This window comes from Mastacembelus armatus, chromosome 17, assembly GCF_900324485.2.
Source record: "Mastacembelus armatus chromosome 17, fMasArm1.2, whole genome shotgun sequence".
Classification (NCBI taxonomy): domain Eukaryota; kingdom Metazoa; phylum Chordata; class Actinopteri; order Synbranchiformes; family Mastacembelidae; genus Mastacembelus; species Mastacembelus armatus.
Window position 1 is genome coordinate 12254928 of NC_046649.1, and position 17508 is coordinate 12272435.

The window sequence follows — 17508 nt, forward strand, 5'->3', positions numbered from 1 at the left end:
GTCTGGATGAAAAGCAGACTCAGCCTCACTTACCAGTGTGTGTTGTGTAGGTTCTGGATCATAGATTCTGATCAGTTCTGTGGTTCAGGTCAGAACAGGTAAGCAAATAAACATTTCACTTGGTTCAGGTTAGTGATTGATCACAGGGTAGATTTTCAGGACATTTTCATTTGTATTCATTGATTACCAATACCAAAAACAGATTTTAACAACTACTCCATTATTATGGTTGGATGTAGTATCTTATACAATAATGGATCTGTTAGTGAAGGCAGATTACATGTATCTCAGATGTTGTTTTGTACTCGCAAATTCACTCTCAAAATATGATTCTACTCTGTGAAATTATTGTTCTGCTTATAGGGCAACTGCTGCACTTGTGGAGAGAAAGAAAGGAGGGGTGGGGGAGAGAGAGACAGAGAGAGACAGAGACAGAGAGAGGGAGAGGGAGAGGGAGAGCATTACCTATTACCAGCAAAACTCCTGCTGTTGTATCATTGGGAAACCTGCGAGCAGATGTAATGGTGGAGTGATGCAGAGACTGGACGCAGAGGCAAATTATCAGGTCCTGTGCTAAATAGTACAGTAAGTGTTCCTGGATGATTATTTTTCTTATCTGGAGCTTATAACTGCCATAAAGGGGACTGCAGTGCTGCCCAGAGCTAATGTCTGGCCAGCTATGCTGCTGCAAAGACAGAAACCTTGGAAAGAAATAGTCACTTTGTAAGACTCATACTTACTTGTAATACTTTACTATGTAAATGCCAGTAGCTGAAATAACTTCGCCATTTACTAGAATGTGTTACTTAATACGCTGATGTTTTTTGTAACTGTCTACACTTGAGTTTCTAACAGAACTTTCCAAGGTTGGGATGTGTATGTGTACATCATTCATTTTGCACCATGTGTTAATTTACTGTAAATAAATCCACAGATGCATGTGCACACATACAAGCACACACACCAGCGTATGCATGTAAAGAAATGATTATGTGTATGCTGTACATCAAATTTTCTCACTGATAAAGCTGAACAGACAGTGTCAGGCTTATTCATCAGCTTTACCACAGCTGTGTCTGAGCTGTCTACAGAAGGGCAAGATGTACTTTTCTTTTCTGTGTGTATTCTGACTGCATCAGTTTGCCCTTCTTTAACAAACCAGGCATTTATTTGCCTGTTACAAGCTGAGAGCACAGTAGCCAGATGGAGGTTGTTGATCTTGTTAAAAAGGTAGATGTGAAAAGATCATTACCTGGATCACAGCAAACACACACAGACATGCACAAATGCGTGAATGTGTGCATACACAAACACATATGCATACGTACACACACACACACACACAGGTTTGTGCAGTCTACCATTCACTAAGCTGTGATCTGTACACTGGTCTCTGCACCTGCTGCACTTAAAGTTATTAAGTGATCAGTCATAAAGAATGATTGCATAGGCCTACATCTTAAGCCACATAAATGGAAACTCTGAAAGAAAGTTGTTGGAGGTTTGTTACCAGGTTTCTGCTCTCCTAGTTTCAAAACTTAGAATAGTATAGTTTACTGTATTTTTCCAACCAGCTTCTCGTATTTAAGTAAGATTAAAACAGGAGTTGTAAGTGCATGTGGATTTGCATACAAATTCTGACTAGATATGCTAAGCGTGATGCATACTGTACTAACTGTTGATCTGCACAGTTAATGGTTAACCATCTCTCTTTCACCCATATTATCACAGTTGGTTGCTAAGAGCCTGAGGAGAGGAAATAGCTGGCTTATATGTCCAAGAGCTGATGTGTCCATATAAATATACAGTTTATCTGGCAAACATATAACTTCATACATAAAATTGTGAAACAATGGACATTTTAAATGCTTTTAAGCATTGCAGCAAAAAGATGGTCTACTGGAATAAATTTTGCTTGTTTGGGCCAGCACTTGATTTATGAACATCATTGCTCTAGCACGTTGAATGGAAAATTAGAAAATTTAAATGCACACTCACATATTCCTCATCAGGTTCACTCATATCTTTTCACTGGTCTGTGTAACCATGTCCTAATGCAAATAGAAGAGCAGAGGGTTGTTGGTACCCTGAAAAGATGGTGGGACTAAGAAACCGATCTACATGGGAACCATTGCTACTTAAGGCATCCTGCATTAAGTCCTGCGCCAATGGCTGCTCCCTGGGCATCACTGCACAACTTACCTATGCCAATGCTGATATAGAGTCTGTAGAAGGTGAGTAGTGGGATGATGCACTCAGATCAACTAATACCTCTAGCAACTGTATTTTAATCTGAACTGCGATTTCACTCCATATATCACCCAATGAAAAAAACAAAAATCAAATAGGTTTCACTTGCGAGGAAAAAAAAAGACTTTTACTCTATCTTCAAGATGAAATGAACACCACTCCCATATTTGTAACAGTCAGCCGTTTTATCTGGTGTGTAATCTATGTAGCAATAGCAAAGAGCATTGAGGACAAATGATGTAACTACAAGGCAAAATATGATGTCAACTGAAAATGGTAGAGGGATAAGGATAGACCCTTGAGGAACACCACAGATAAATTTAATTTTTGAAAAAATTACTGTGTCTTAGAACAACAAAGGTTGTGTTAGATTAAATTAAAAATATGTTAAATTAATAGCAAATCCTCTTAATACATTTATGGTTTACATTTACATTTATTTGGACCGACACTGGTCAGTCACACCTGCAGTAAGCAAAAGCACTGCACTGAGAAAAGTCTGTAACTGTTAGAGTTCGTACACTTTTGAGGAACTGACACTAGAACAGTTATTCTGACTTGGATTATATGTTGAGGAAGGCTTGCACATAACTGTGCTTTTAGAACGGAGAATCATAAGTAGGTATCTGGTAGGTATCACAAGAGCAAAAAGAGAAAAATCATTAATTGAGTTCGGGGAAGATAATTATTAGCCACCTAATGAAGAAATAGCACTTTTAGAATTTATGTCTTAGTCATTATGGAAGTGGCATAGCAGACTTTTATAATGCTTCACTGTATTTTGAAACATGCTCCATGTTATATAGTTTCATTGCTTTCTAAACAGAAGCAAAAGTCTAAATTTAATTGTTTTGTGTGTCTGACATGTTTGGCCATCTAGGTGTGTTTGTCTACCCTCTCGGGGAAAAGGAGGTTGTGGTTGGCTTTGAGGCTATGATTGCGGGCCGACTAGTGGGGGTCCACATTCAGAGCAGAGGGAAGCTGAAGGAGTGTTGCTTCGACTGTTGCCCTGGATCTGGTCTCGAAGGTCACTGTGGGAATGGTCGAGAGTGGGGCTGCTGTGGAAGCTCCAGCCACGACATGCAATGTACTAACGGTGAGGAGGGCGGATAGAGAAATGCAGTGATGGGAAAAAATAAAAATCTTATAATGAGGTGACCATATATCCATCCACCCATTATCTATACCTGCTTACTCCTATTTAGAGTCACAGGGATCTGCGGGACACTATGTATGTGATATGATTTCATAAAACCCAAACCTGATAAGAAACATCTAAACAAGGCTGAAATGCACTGTTCTCTATACACAACAAAACAAAACAATTAGCTTTCAACTGCGCTTGTATTATGATACAATAGAAGCACAAATCAATTCAGCCATTGTTGTTGACTGCTGTAATGATCTGGTTTCTGCATGAATACAAATATAGTAACAGTAAGTATCTGTCCTATATTAGTCTTGCTGAGGATAGAAAGGACAGACAAGGGATGCAGATACATTTGGCTGCTTGCCTAATGGTGAGGTGGTGTTCACTAAGTAAAAACATATATCAGATTGAAGTGCATAATATTTTATTAGCGATGGTGGTATCATGTTCATGGAACATATTTCTGTAATACAGCCAGCACCACACAGATTTTGTGGTCTTTAATTATTTTGATTTCAAGACAGTCTCTATTGCACTTGTCTTTTTTAACGGTTTTAATATGTAACTGCTATATATTTTTAGGGCATCTCATCCTGGATGAAGACCTTGAAAGGACCACCTTCATTGTGGGCACAGGGGTGATTGGCCCCATGGACATAGTGTCTATTATCATAAGCACCACATTCGAACTCCCGACAATGGAAAATGGAGCAGTCTGCATTGTCTACCCCACATTACTTACCCCCATCGTCACTGGCCAGATGACCACAAGCAAGAGTGAAAATGGGGGGAAGTCAGAAGAAACTGGGTATTTCTTTAAAGTAACAGTGGCAACACTGTTTTGACTCTGGACATTACAATAAATGACATAACATAAACTGACTGATGTATATTATTTTCCTTAATAATCTACAGAGCAACCAGCTGTTTTGGTGCCACCTCAGGAAAACAAGACCGGGTGCTAGGCTCTGAGCAGCAGTGTGCCCATGCCATCTTCACCAGTCCAGCTGTCAACCTGGCACCCTATGAGCTCAACTTCCAGCTGCTGGTCAGAGGGGCCTGCCTACTAGCTGGTACAGTGTGGCTTCTCAAAGCAGTTTGATTCACTGGTTCTTGACTGAATTACTGACATTTGGAAAAGTAGGCAATTTCAACTTAAAAAAAAAAAGAATGGGTTTGCAAAGAGGGCTTAAAATCCAAGCAGCCACAGTACATAGTCCAAAGGAGGAGACAAGGAACAATTCATATAATTATTTGTTATACAAATAGAAAATATAACTTAAATAACTATACAATATAGATAAGTTATACTTCTACATATTAAAACCTACGGAAATCTTTACTTAGGTAGGTTACTTGCCTAACCTATCTGTCTTTTTATCCTACCTATCTATAGGATTGGAGAGCCCCACTCATGCACTGAGGGCAGATGCAGACCCCAGTGCCCAAAGTGCTTCTGCCACTTACATCACATTGGCACAAGAGCATCCATATGATAGACACATTGAGATCATTCTGCACCTCAGTGGTGAGCAATGAAAATGCCCATTTGTATTTTCTCTATGGTTTATTATGGAATGAAACTCTTATCCTCAAACATATTCACAGAACCTCACAGCCCATTGGTCATCTTAGAGAAAGGCCGACTCTCCTTCAGTCAATATGAACAGCAGATCTGTTCCCGCCGTGATTTCATTCGCTGCACCCGCAAAGATTCAGAACCAGAAAGAAAGGTTGGTGGAACCTACCTCTATCTGCCTCATACCTCATGTACGTGTTTCCTTGTTCTGTTAATTGCAAAAGAGTTGATAAAAGCTGACAAGCTGATGTTCTTCTTGGCCTGCAGCTGGAGTTTGTGAGGAAGCGGCACCACAAAGACATTCTGAACAGCCCCGTCTTGATGCTGAACTTCTGTCCTGACTTGCTGTGTGAACCTCTGGAGCTACACAAAGCCACCAGAGAACTGCTTTTCCTTATAGATCGCAGCGGCAGCATGAGTGGCACAAACATCCATCGTGTCAAGGTGAGCTGCAATCAAGACAAAATCATAAACTGATTTTAGTTTTGAGATTCAGTCAAGTAGAGTGACATGGCTCCATCCTGTCTATCCCACTCTTGTTTACACAGGAAGCCATGGTGGTGGCATTGAAGAGTCTCCCCTCTGGCACCATGCTTAATATTGTGGGCTTTGGCACCATCATTAAGCCTCTGTTCACCTCCAGCAAGCTGTGCACTGACGTTAGTTTTGAAGTCTTATCTGATTTTCAGTGAAAATAATCATGTTATCAAATTTCACAGTCTATTCCTAATTACTGTACATATGAATTATTTCCAGTGATAAAAAATACATAGAACATTTGGATGATGTTTACCTGAACGCAGATGTTTTTCACCAATGTAGGGTTATCTGTTATTTTCTCTAATCTCTAATCAGGCAATAGGTCAGTTCCTAGGGTTGCCTTAGTAGCAGAGTATCAGGTTTTATCCAGAACAGGGACTCCAAGGACAAACAGTGTCTGCACATACTCCTCACCATATGGTGACCTTTCATGCATTTTTACTAGGGAAGGAGATGTCCTTCCATCTACTCTCCTGTCAGGTATGTTTGTCCACTGTTTGATTTAAGGCCATTTTAAAGGCAGGTGCTAATGTGTGTGTGTGTTTGCTCTGTCTTTATTAGAGAAGCACCAATTCAATTCTTTGCTAGCCTCCTGGGTTAACTGGGGAATCTGATATCAAACAGTGAATTTATCTTGATAACATAGGTGATGTTTGCACAGGCAGTGTCATCATGCAGTTAAGCAGGTGTTGATTTTTGATACTTGCTCCTCCCACCTTTACTGTAGATGTGGCTGCATCTCTATTTTGATTTCTTCTCTCCATATATGTGTATGTGTGCATATAGGTCACTCTGATGCAGGCATATGAGTATGTCCAGAGGATGAGAGCTGACATGAGAGGCACCAACCTGCTTGGGGCGTTGTCCTGGGTGTACCAACAGCCCATGCAGCGCTCATATCCTCGCCAGGTCTTCATCGTTACAGATGGAGCCATCAGCAATGTAGCCAAGGTGCTGGAGCTGGTCCGGAGAAACACATGTGCTGGCAGGTATGGAGTCCCAAAATTCTATTTAACCCTTTATCTTTGTGAAGAATGGCACAGATTACCAGATATCTGAGTCAAAACACATACAGAATGAAGATAATAAAGATTTATTCTACTGCTACCATGTGATAGAACATTAAATCACTGAGGGAGACAGAAGCAGAGGACTGCAGTACAGTGATCTCAGGCAGACTGAGGTGATAAATGTGACAGTGTGGAGCAGAAAAGGGAGGAAGACAGAAACAGAGAGTAAGAGAAGGGGCACCAGCAAACAGATATTTTGAAAAACTGAGAGCAAAGCACTGTGAAAGAAAAAAGAAAAAAAAAGACAAAAAAAAAGGGCTGTGATATTTTTCAGCCCTGCCCAGTAATCCTGTTAAGTGCTCCCCTCTGCAATAAGAGTTACGCCCCTCTGGTTTCCCAAGTGCTTTTAGCAATACACAATATCTCCATTTATCCCTCATTAGTATTCTGCTGTTGGACTGACTTTCTCTGCTGTATTTTGGACGTCCCTCAGCAAACTATCTACATACTTGTATTTCTTTGTTTTTGTGTTACATACCTAACTTCAGTGAATTATAATTATGCTGCAGTATAACCACAGTCTACCATCCGAAAAGATGTTTAGTCTTTTGGTTTTATATCATTATGGTTTTCTTCATTCATGTAGTGTTAACATTATCCAGGCAAACCAGCACTGAAGATCTCATTCCTTTCAATTATTCTGTCTTTTTCTCTTTTAAAACTCTCAATTAGCCAAGTGGTGTTTGAGCCATCTGAGTGCCTAAATAACAGCTCTGTCTCTTTAACGACTCCAAATTTTCACTTTCTTCAGACACTTGGAAGGCTCTGTATGCCATTAGGTTTCAGAAATAGACACTTTTGTACGTCTGAGTTGATGCAAGGCTGGTGCTTGATTTGTTCAGACAGTAAATCATGATGAAAGAAAGAAACATTTCATGTTGAGTGCAGGCACCTTACAGTAACAGGAAGTACTCACTAATGGTAGGAAGAAAAGATACATCTTACATAAGAACTATGGTATCATAATAACAATTTTATGAAGGGATGTGATAAAAATGTATATATCACCCCTGCAGATGTTTTGGCCTGGGCCTGGGTCCTCGAGCCTGCAGGAGACTCCTGCAGGGCGTTGCCAAACTCACAGGAGGGACTACAGAGTTCTTGGATGATGAGGAGAGACTCCAGCCCAAGGTCAGCAGCACTGCAGCACTGCCACCTACTGGAGAAAAAATAAAATTCAGAAGAGTTACAGGCCTGTTTGAGAAACAAAAAGAGCACAAAAAGCTTTGACTATTTTTCATCATATCACATACATTCATAGTGGTAAACTAACTAGGTACTACAACTTCAGGTATTTGTATATTATCCTTTATACATCGACTGCACAGTATTTCATAGAGGTATTGTACTTTTTCTTCACTACATTTATGTGTATATGGATTCAGCCCCTAAGCTGCCTAACTATATATAAAGTATTCAAAACAAACTAAGCCTCAGCCAGCTACAGCAGTAAAACTAAATTTTACTTTGATTAATCAATATTAACTAATACTTTAATATAAAATCACAAGAGCCACAGTGGCTGTTTCTCTGCAGATTGGGTACATTTACTTTTGATATTTATAATGCATCTTGCTAGTAACACTTCTGTACTTTCACTTGAGTAGGGGTTTTAATTGTAATGGAATATTTTTACATCAATGTATTGGTATTTTGACTTAAGAAAGGATTTTGAATATTTCTTCCACCACTGGCCACTATTCCTTTATGTAATAAATTGTAAAATCTTTCATTAAAAAAAAAATGCGATCAATTTATCTCCTCAGTTAATAAAGTCTCTGAAGAAGGCCTTTGAACCTGCACTCACTGACATACGGATTGACTGGTATCTGCCAGAGAACATGGAGGCTCTGCTTTCACCCAGCGAACTCCCTCCACTCTACCCTGGGAATCGCCTCATTGGATATTGCACTCTGTATGATATGACAACTTTTAAAGCAAAAAAGACAGAGGTATATTGTGCATTACTACGTTTGAAAAAGAATATCTGCTTGTTTGTATGTGTCTGTGCCAGACAAAAAAAAAAAAAAAACCTGTCTCATTTTATAGTCTCAAGGACGAGGATATAAAGGTGTACACCGTGGCTCCACGGGTTCTGTTTTTGGACAATCAAATGATGAGCTTTCGCCTCCTCCTGCCTCAGAGCTAATGCCTGTAGCGACGTGTGCAGATGGCACTGACCTGGAAGAGGCACTAAGGGAGATCTCCAGAGAAATCTCTTCTGAGTTCTCCTGTGCCAGAGACACCGACCCTGGCACCAGCCCAGGTCACCCTTAAATGGAAGATTTACTTTTGTGTACTGGATGCTTTTTACCATTATGGGTAACAGTTGGTTTTTGTTCACGCTAGGTCTGGAGACAGACTGGTCCAGTGATGTGAGGAGGAGGATCCAGGAGAGCTCCTATATCCAGGAACAGTATGTCCTCACTCGTTGCTCTCTAAGCAGTGAGCGGAGCCTACAGACCCAGTCCCACCCACACACACAAGCTTCATCCAACTCCGACTCTGCAGGCGGGGTGTTTCTGCCTGACCCTTGTGCATCTAGTTCAGTGCTGGACACAGGTTCTCTACCCCAAGGCCTTGAGAAGATGCCTCCACCAGAACAGAGATCATCCCTGTCTAGATGGGCGGAGCCAGCATGGCAACAAAACCTCTCAGCTGAATCTCCTGAAAGTGTGAGAACAAAGGTAAGGCTGATTCTTCCTAAAGTACTTCTCTGTAGTACTGCAAAACCTGGAGCTTAACATGAAAATATACAAAATAGCTGGAGTCTTGTAAATCAACAACAAAATTTTTCTGCCCATATCCACTACTTTGTAATAAATTTCCCCTAAAATGTGTTGCTGCAGAGAAATTACAATATGTTTTTAAACCTGTTTGATTTTCCCCCTCAAACAACCAGAGTGGGCACATGGATGGAGGTGAGGAGTCTCACAGGAGACAAAAAAAACTAGTCCGTTCAACCATGGCAGCACGGAGTTTCTCGTCCCCCCAGGGCGAGCTGGAGATGCACCGCCTGAGGAGAGCTCTGGAGAGGGTCTCCTTTGACCAAACGCTGGGAGGGAGGCTGGACGAAAGCGATGGGGAGACAAAACCTCCATCACGAGGGACACTGTCTCACAGAAGCCTCACCGACTCCAGTAAGCTAGAGTATTAAAAGCGGCAGAACTACCTTTCTTATTTTGCCTCCATTCAATTTCTATTGCTCTTTCTCACTCTGACTCTCAGATGGACTTATGTTCCCAGCCTCTCCCATGGACTGGGACAGCTTCACAGACCCAGAGTTTCTCTTCACTGCTGTTCCCCCAGAGGATCCACCTCCAGGTCAGTGCCGCTCCCTCATTCACGGCCTGATGAGCGGCAGGCCTGTGTCCTGGGAGGTCACTGTGGACCTGGCGCACCTCTGGACTCCTGAGGAAAAGGAGATGTCAGGTGATGAGGGTTGTGGAAGGGGAGGGGAAGAAGGCAGGGGAGGGGAACCATGGGAGGAGATCATTCACCAACTGACTGCCCGCTCGGTTATAAGGGACTTTGAAAAAATGGCAGAGAAGGAGAGCGACACTGGACATGGTAAGACATTACTGGTGACTTACTAAATGATGTAAAATTTTCTCCTAACTATTATACACACTAACCCATACTATTTCTGTGTTTTTGTATTTGATGTTTCATAGGTTCAGCTAAGCGATACCGTATGAAGGCTATCCAGACCAGTAAGCACTGTAACATCATCTGCATGTACACAGCCTTCACTATCACTGACAGCAACCCTAGCAAAGGCTTGCCAGACAGCAAGTACGTCGAAACCACAGGTGGGCAGAAACTAAGCACTTATTTTTATTTATTTTAGAGATTGCATTCAACCAGAATTATAACCAATTGAGCACACTATCCAGTCTGTGAAAATCATTGTATAATGTTCTTTGTGGCTCTGAAGAATGCTTTCTGACTAAACAATACTGATGGTATCATTAGGTTTATCGCAGATTGGGCTCGACACTCCAAATTTTTAAAGCTACAATGTGTAAAATGTGAAAAAGTTAGTGGCATCTAGTGATAAGATTGCAAAACGCAACCTTCTGAGCATACCTCCCCCATTTCCAGATGTGAGGGAGGGTACAGTGGTCATCAAGGTTAAAACAAAATGCGATTCACTATCTGGAGCCAGTGTTTGGTTTGTCTATTCTGGGCTACTGTAGAAACATTGCGACACAACATGGCTGCCTCTGTGAAAGGAGACCCGCTCTCTACATAGATTTAAAAAGCTCATTTTAAGATTAAGAAAATGCAATGGTTGGTGTTTACTGGTGATTACACACTAATGTCAACAGATTTCTAAATACATTCATAATTCCATTTCTGCTGATTGATCCCTCTAAATATTACACATTGAGCTTTTAATTGATTTCTGATTCTGTTAACATTTACTAGGCAGGTAAGGTCTATTGGTAGACTACTGAGTTGTGTTATGGGAATTATAGGATTCAGTGTTTTTAAATTTGACTTTTACTCTGGATTAAATGTTGTGATATCTCAGTCCTTGCTTATTAAGTTTTTACACCTGAATTTCTCAAATCTGCATTTTATGTGACTCCCAATGTAATGAAATTGCCACGCTAAATCACGGGACTCAGTGATTTAAAATTCGTTTTAGGCATTATGACATTCTATACTTGTGCTGTGTGTGTGTGTGCATAAAGGGGAACATTTGGGGAACATTTGGAGTTTCCAATCAGGGAGTCGCAGACAGAGGGCTTATTCTATTGGTTTGGGCAGACGGCGCACCAGTAGAGACAGTGAAGAGATTGAGAACACCTGGAATTCCACAGGTAGACAGACTGAATGATATCATCACCTTTTCTGTTATCGAGGCTTTAGGTCATCAACCATCTTTGTGTGTCTCAGACAGAGATGACACTCCTGCCTCACCCTGTAGCCTTACATCCTGGGATTCTAGTAAGTACCACTCATTGCAAAAACACTCTAGGGTCAGTGTAGTCACAAGGTTGGAGGCCTGTGACCAGTAAGCCAGTAAGCCAAAACTCAAGGAAAGTCTGTATGGAAGGGGAAAAAGTAGGACTGCTTTCCCCTTGCTTGATTATACACACATGGAACAATTCACCCAATTTACAAAAAAGAAACATATTTTATCTCTTACCTCTAGTGGTAGTTACCCAGGTTTTGAGATATCAGGCTGTAAGAAGTCTCCTCCCCAGTACATTGGAAATTAGTGGTGGACAATTTGTTTTGTTTTGCTCACAACATAAAAATACATTACCAATATTTTTTGAAAATCATTTCCTTTTTTAATTTTTAACAGGACTATTAGTTAGTTTGAATATGGTATAAAGCCACAATATCGCTGTTAAAGAAAAACACTTGACTTTAAACACATCTGGGAAACATCACTTTGGACTGATGAAACAGTGCTGCTTTATGTTTTACTCCACACTGATGTCTCGTGTAGGGGGTAGTGCCTACTCTGCCACGGCCCCGGTGTTTACAGGCACCCCATGCACTCGATCCCAGAGATCTATAGAGAGCAAGTCAATGGAGAGCTTCTTCAGCACCAGGTGAGACTTTTGCATGAAATTATAACTTAGTGAAATATTATTGGTGAATGTGGCATGAAACTTAAAAAAGTATTAATGGAATAGAAATAATGTCAGAATATGCATCAGACCCAGTGGATTAGTTTTAATTAGTTATTGTATTCAACTTTGTTAAAGCACTCAATTTTGCATGTTTATTTTTTTTTAACTATTCCCCTTGAAATGTATTTATTTTGCTGTTATTTAACCTCAATTTGGGCATTGATACAGTATTTTGTCTGAATGTGTCTTGTGCGGTAGTGACTGTACTCAAGTTACCTCACCCACCTCTTCTTGTCTTTTCCAGGTTTCCACTAGGCAGACTCAGGTCCTCCATTTCTTCAGGAAAGCAGGTTCCTCTCAAGTCCCACTGTTTGTCTGCAGAGACAGATAAACAACCTGAAACTGAAGCTCTAGACTACCTGCCACTGGTGTGCTCTGCAGACACTTACAGCATATGTACCTATCTACATACGAGTTTGCAAACACACTTAAATAAATGCCTATATAATGTCTTCTCAGGTACACCTGCAGCTGTCATCAGGAGCTTTTCTTTTAACTGAGAGCTACTCAGACTGTGTCCAGATCCCCTTAGACCGCCTGAAAAGGGCTTCACCCTACAGTCTTCACCGCCGCAGCCTCAGCCCACCTTTCCGCTGCATATCTCCCAGTGCTCCATCCCTATCCACCTCCACCAAGCCTCCAGGTGCCCCCAGTAGTCACCATGTAACCTTTTCTCCTTCTGCCTGCTCCCTCGCCAAACCAACTGCACCCCCTTTCCACCACACTCCAAATGACACTCCCTTAATGCTGGAATCAAGGCTTCGCCGAAGACAACTGTCTGACCGAGACTCTACCACCTCACCTCCAAAGATCCACAGCTCTGAGGAGGGCTCACTGGAGCTATCTGTTGGCCCAGGTCATGGCCAGGTGGATAGTGGTCGTGGATCAGAGACAGATGTATGTGAAGGCTCTTCACTAGAGCCAGGTGACCTCCAGGAGAGCTGCCAGATGGCTCAAGAGGACCTGGAGGGCTCAAGCTGGGCCACAGCTGTGGCTCTAGCCTGGCTCGAACACCGGTGCGCTGGCTACTTCATGGAGTGGGAGCTGGTGGCAGCAAAGGCAGACTACTGGCTGCGCTGTCAGGAACTGCCTGAAGGAGTGGACCTGGCAGGGCTGAAGGGAGCTGCCAGACAGTTGTTCCTGTTGCTGCGCCACTGGGATGAGAACATCAAATTAAACATGCTGTGTTATAACCCCAATAATATGTGAGACAATCATCTCTGTGAAGACTGAGCCAGATTCCCTTATTCACTTCTTACCAATGATTGTGACTCTAAAGAAACACCACCTTTACATGGAAAAATGATCTTCAGGGTTAGTCAATACCATAACCTAGTGCCAAGTTCACTTTAATATTAAGTTGCACATGAAAACTTACTGTTAAGTATTTATGTGGAAAAAACCTCCCTCTATATAAATTCAACCAAGTGGCCTTTTATTATAAATAAGCTTTATGCAATCACAAGAATGCCTTGACCAACTGAATGGGCTTCTGTTGTCTACATTTCATGTTGTAGTCAGTATATTATTACTTTGTCAAATGCATAATCAAAGAAAGTATTAAATGCGAATGATGTCAATTGTCATAATGATTATTTGCTATACTAATGAAAGATTACTTTCAATAATGAAATTGATGGCAAATAAAAAAGGAGTTTAACCATTTGTTGTAATTTGTAACAATATATGTGTAAAAACAAGAGGAAGATCATAAAGAGCATAAAGGTTAAGTGGCATCTGGGTTTAATATAAAATGTCACAGTTCTGCTCCTTCAGTCTACTGCATATTTTTCACATTAGCTCTGCTTACGTCCTGATGAGTGTAGCGAGCCACTCACAATCACTTTGATCAAATCGGATAAGACAAATAGTCATGATTGTCTACAGCTTAGTTTCAGACATTTGTGTAAAATTATATAACAACTGGAAAAGAGTTTTGATGTACTGAGAATACTGCAACTACTTTGGCAAGTGCAAATACTTACAAACTGCTGCTTAATATATAATTAATTTTAAGCTTTAAGATCAAATTCTCTTGGATAGTAATTACATTCTTTAATACTCAGATTTTATAATACAACTGAGTAGTTATGGATAGTTTTAACATTATAAGCAGAAATGTAGCCTATGTAACAAATTCTTTCCACACAAAATAACATTGGCAATTTCCTCCTAGCACTATTCTGATTATTTATTTGAAAATGAAACCTGAGAATCCATATTTTCTTTCTCTTCTGACCTTTTCAACTGCGAGGAATTACTACACGCCACTTCGCCATGTGGAATCAGTCCGCAGCCTGCACCCACACATATATTAGCTTCCTTCACTTTAAGCAGTGAGTTGAGATGAGAAGCACCAAATGGCTCCTTTTATTTACGTGTAAACAGTCTATCCCAATGACCTCCCTTTGCACCGGTGGTCTAACAGAGCAGTAGGATGGAGGCTGATTAGGCTGAATCTGATGCGTGATCTGATCTGATCAGGCTCTGGCTCATTGGCGTTTGTCCTTGACAGGTGTATGTGTTTCCGCTGGGACTGGAGGCTGCAGCGGAGCCAGCCACAGACACAGGAGAATCATGAAGTGGCAGACATGGAGGGCGGCTGAGCTGCTGTTAGTAGAGGGGTAGGTGTTCCATGAAAGCTCAATCAGTCCCAGGATCAGGACCCTGGACACAAGGTTGAAACCATAAAGCATAAACATGTGACTGAGTGCTCAGTGATCTTCTCTGCTTTTAGGTATAAAACTTGTATTCTAGTGTTCCTCTTACCTGAGCAGGTGGGCCAGCTTCTTGACTCCTCCACTCCAGAGCAGGTAAGGTAGTGTGTGGAAGTACCAGACATAGAACTGGTAGTGCAAAGAACGACTGAAGCACATACCAATAAAGTTAGAGGTGAAAAGTATCAGCACTATCTGTGATCTTCTGTTAAGGAATATCTCTATATATTTTCTGCCTGGACAATACCATGCAGGGAGCTTTGACATCTACAGTAGCTGTAGAAGTAATATGGCGACAGTCCTAATGTTTTCTGTGAGAAATATTATTCTACAGATAGTGTTTCAAATAGAACTGAAGGATATGATCAACAGTGCTTTTCTGAGCGGGGATTTTCCTCTTTCCTGGTTCCTTAAGGAGTTCAAAGATGCTTCCTCCTGGCCTGAAAACAAAAAAGGAACCAGTTTATACAAAAAAGTTGAGAATGTCAAAATAACAGAGCACAAATTATGAGTCTGTGTTCAAGTCTAGCTGCTGACTAGAGCATTTGGGTTTAGTGTTTATGTTCTCCCTGTGCTTGTGTGGGTTTCCTCAAGGGTTATGTATGAATAAGAGCGTGAATATTTGACTCTGTGTGTCAGCCTTGTGACAGACCAGCGATCTGTCTGAGGTGTACCCCACTTCTCACACAATGCGCCAGTGGTGTGGTGGAACAATTTTAACCTGATTTATTCCAGCTCATATCTAACCATAATGCTGCCAGGCACAAAGAAAGTCTGTCACCTCTTCCAATGGCGGAAAGCAAAGAACAGCAGTGTGAGTAGGTGGCCAGCCAGCAGCAGTAAATGGAAGTAGCGATTCAAGAAGAGCCATTCTGGAAGGAAACGCCAGTTGACCGTCCACTTGAACATAAACTGACGGCCAAGATCAAAAGCCCGGGTCACATAACCAATAGGGTTCTCCAGGAGGAACGGGAGGCCCAGCAAAAGCTGCGGGAGACAAAGACCAATTTTGAGATGATCTTTGAAAATACAGAGCATTTCTACACCACACTAATATAAAATAATGCCTCATTTTGTGTTATAGGAAATATTTACCTGTATGCCTGCACACAGAGAAAGTCTGGGGATTGTCCTGATTAGACCAAACTCAGACAGGAGGAGGAAAAGTAGTCCAGGAGCAAAAAGAAGCACGTTCATTTTCACAGACACTGCTAAACTGTCAGAAAGAGACAAATAGTGACTTGTAATTTCATCATGTCACACACACAGACAAAAATTCACAATGATGGTGCATAGACATTCACAAAGAGAACATTGTAAGCTGCAAGAAGGAGTCCACACTTGCCTATAAACGCCACAGCCAAGAGTCCAGTGCCCATCTATGAAGAGATTGACAGCGGCAAACAGCAGCATCATAGCCACTGGGTCATTGAAGAGACGCAGCACAAAGATGGAGTGGATCCGATAGGAAGCACAACACACAAAGAAGAACACATAGGGGGGAACCTGGACACATTAACAATCAGCAATTACTATTACAAAATGCACAGAGAAAAGGCACATTCTAAAAAACTAATGAGTGCATAATAAACCAAATAAAATAATCTAAACATTTTGAAAACTGCATGGTAAATCAAGATACACATAACCATAAACTCACCTTCTTGGTGCGGTAATATATCCTGAAAACTAACAGCAGGTTGATGAGGTAGAAAACTGCAAAAATGTACTGGCCCAAGCGGATGTTCACCCCATGGCTGGTGATGTAGTAGAGAGCTGTGAAGATGTAGACAAAGCCGGCCGGGTACCTGCAACAGTAAGGTATTAAGTTATATTACAGAAAGAAAAAACTTGCACTGAAAACAATACTGAACAAAACAATGTGGAGAGATGCAACAATGCAAACTCACACCAAGGGTCCTGTGTCTCCTTTAAGCTGGGTGTAGTCATAGGTACCATTGATGACACCCTCTACTTCATCCATGTAAGCTTTCCAATCTATCTCGGTGTCTGCAGTAAAGAGCATGAATCACTTCCCATTATTCACAGCGGAAGGTTTTTATTATGAGCATGATCCCATTACTTTCTTCTTTACAATTTAATCACGCTTGTCTACACAATAAAGCCAAACGTTCATCAGACCATCTCTGAATACCAAGTGGTTTTCTACAAATTATTATTTGACACTTAAAATCCCAAAGCCTTCACATTGTGCACAACGACGCACAAGTGAGTGGGTTTGCTAACGCTAGCTTCTTAGCGCCAAGACCCGTTCGAAAAACGACACAGGGCACTAGCGAGCTAGCTAGCAGCACAACTACTTACACGCTACTTTTTGTATCACCCACACGTTTATTCCGATCTCCAGGAACCACAGAACCGACACGACCAGTAACGTGTAGTCCGTCTTGAACAGAACCAAATGCTTGTCCTGCCACAATGTGTGAAGTCTCCCCCATAGCGGGGACGAAGAACCCGGAGACTTTCTCCGCACACCTCCTGCCATCTCGACGATGACGTGGAGAGAGGCCGTAAATGACATGCGCCG

The 17508-nt window shown here is 41.4% G+C and overlaps 2 protein-coding genes across 2 annotated transcripts; one reads left to right on the forward strand and one right to left on the reverse strand.

Moving 5' to 3' along the window:
* The first annotated feature begins 1911 nt into the window (after positions 1-1911).
* On the forward strand, positions 1912-13452 carry vwa5b2 (von Willebrand factor A domain containing 5B2). The gene is made up of 21 exons (XM_033325669.1): positions 1912-2234; positions 3131-3346; positions 3983-4208; positions 4316-4473; positions 4797-4928; positions 5009-5133; positions 5247-5423; positions 5528-5638; positions 6306-6508; positions 7606-7720; positions 8356-8541; positions 8639-8855; positions 8939-9276; positions 9492-9729; positions 9818-10159; positions 10264-10401; positions 11290-11418; positions 11495-11545; positions 12057-12162; positions 12488-12611; positions 12703-13452. The coding sequence occupies exons 1-21, from the start codon at positions 2096-2098 to the stop codon at positions 13450-13452; spliced, it is 4221 nt and encodes a 1406-aa protein (XP_033181560.1). The 5' UTR covers positions 1912-2095.
* Positions 13453-13657: 205 nt separating this feature from the next.
* alg3 (ALG3 alpha-1,3- mannosyltransferase) lies at positions 13658-17478 on the reverse strand. Its single transcript, XM_026314372.1, has 9 exons — positions 17286-17478; positions 16871-16970; positions 16621-16768; positions 16306-16466; positions 16056-16176; positions 15742-15947; positions 15324-15400; positions 15013-15157; positions 13658-14910 (listed from the first exon to the last, which is right to left on the reverse strand). Exons 1-9 carry the CDS (start codon positions 17464-17466, stop codon positions 14736-14738), a joined length of 1314 nt encoding a protein of 437 aa, XP_026170157.1. The 5' UTR covers positions 17467-17478; the 3' UTR covers positions 13658-14735.
* Between the last annotated feature and the right edge of the window lie 30 nt (positions 17479-17508).

What these genes read in the sequence shown, in the direction of transcription:
- vwa5b2 (XM_033325669.1), top strand. Translation starts at nt 2,096, where the DNA reads ATGGTGGGACTAAGAAACCGATCTACATGGGAACCATTGCTACTTAAG. An exon ending in CAAACATCCATCGTGTCAAG is followed by an intron (nt 5,424 to 5,527) that starts GTGAGCTGCAAT and finishes TTGTTTACACAG; the next exon opens with GAAGCCATGGTGGTGGCATT. An exon ending in CAGAAGCCTCACCGACTCCA is followed by an intron (nt 9,730 to 9,817) that starts GTAAGCTAGAGT and finishes TCTGACTCTCAG; the next exon opens with ATGGACTTATGTTCCCAGCC.
- alg3 (XM_026314372.1), bottom strand. Translation starts at nt 17,466, where the DNA reads ATGGCAGGAGGTGTGCGGAGAAAGTCTCCGGGTTCTTCGTCCCCGCTA. An exon ending in CTTGGCTGTGGCGTTTATAG is followed by an intron (nt 16,177 to 16,305) that starts GCAAGTGTGGAC and finishes TCTTTCTGACAG; the next exon opens with TTTAGCAGTGTCTGTGAAAA. An exon ending in AAGCTGGCCCACCTGCTCAG is followed by an intron (nt 14,911 to 15,012) that starts GTAAGAGGAACA and finishes CCTTGTGTCCAG; the next exon opens with GGTCCTGATCCTGGGACTGA.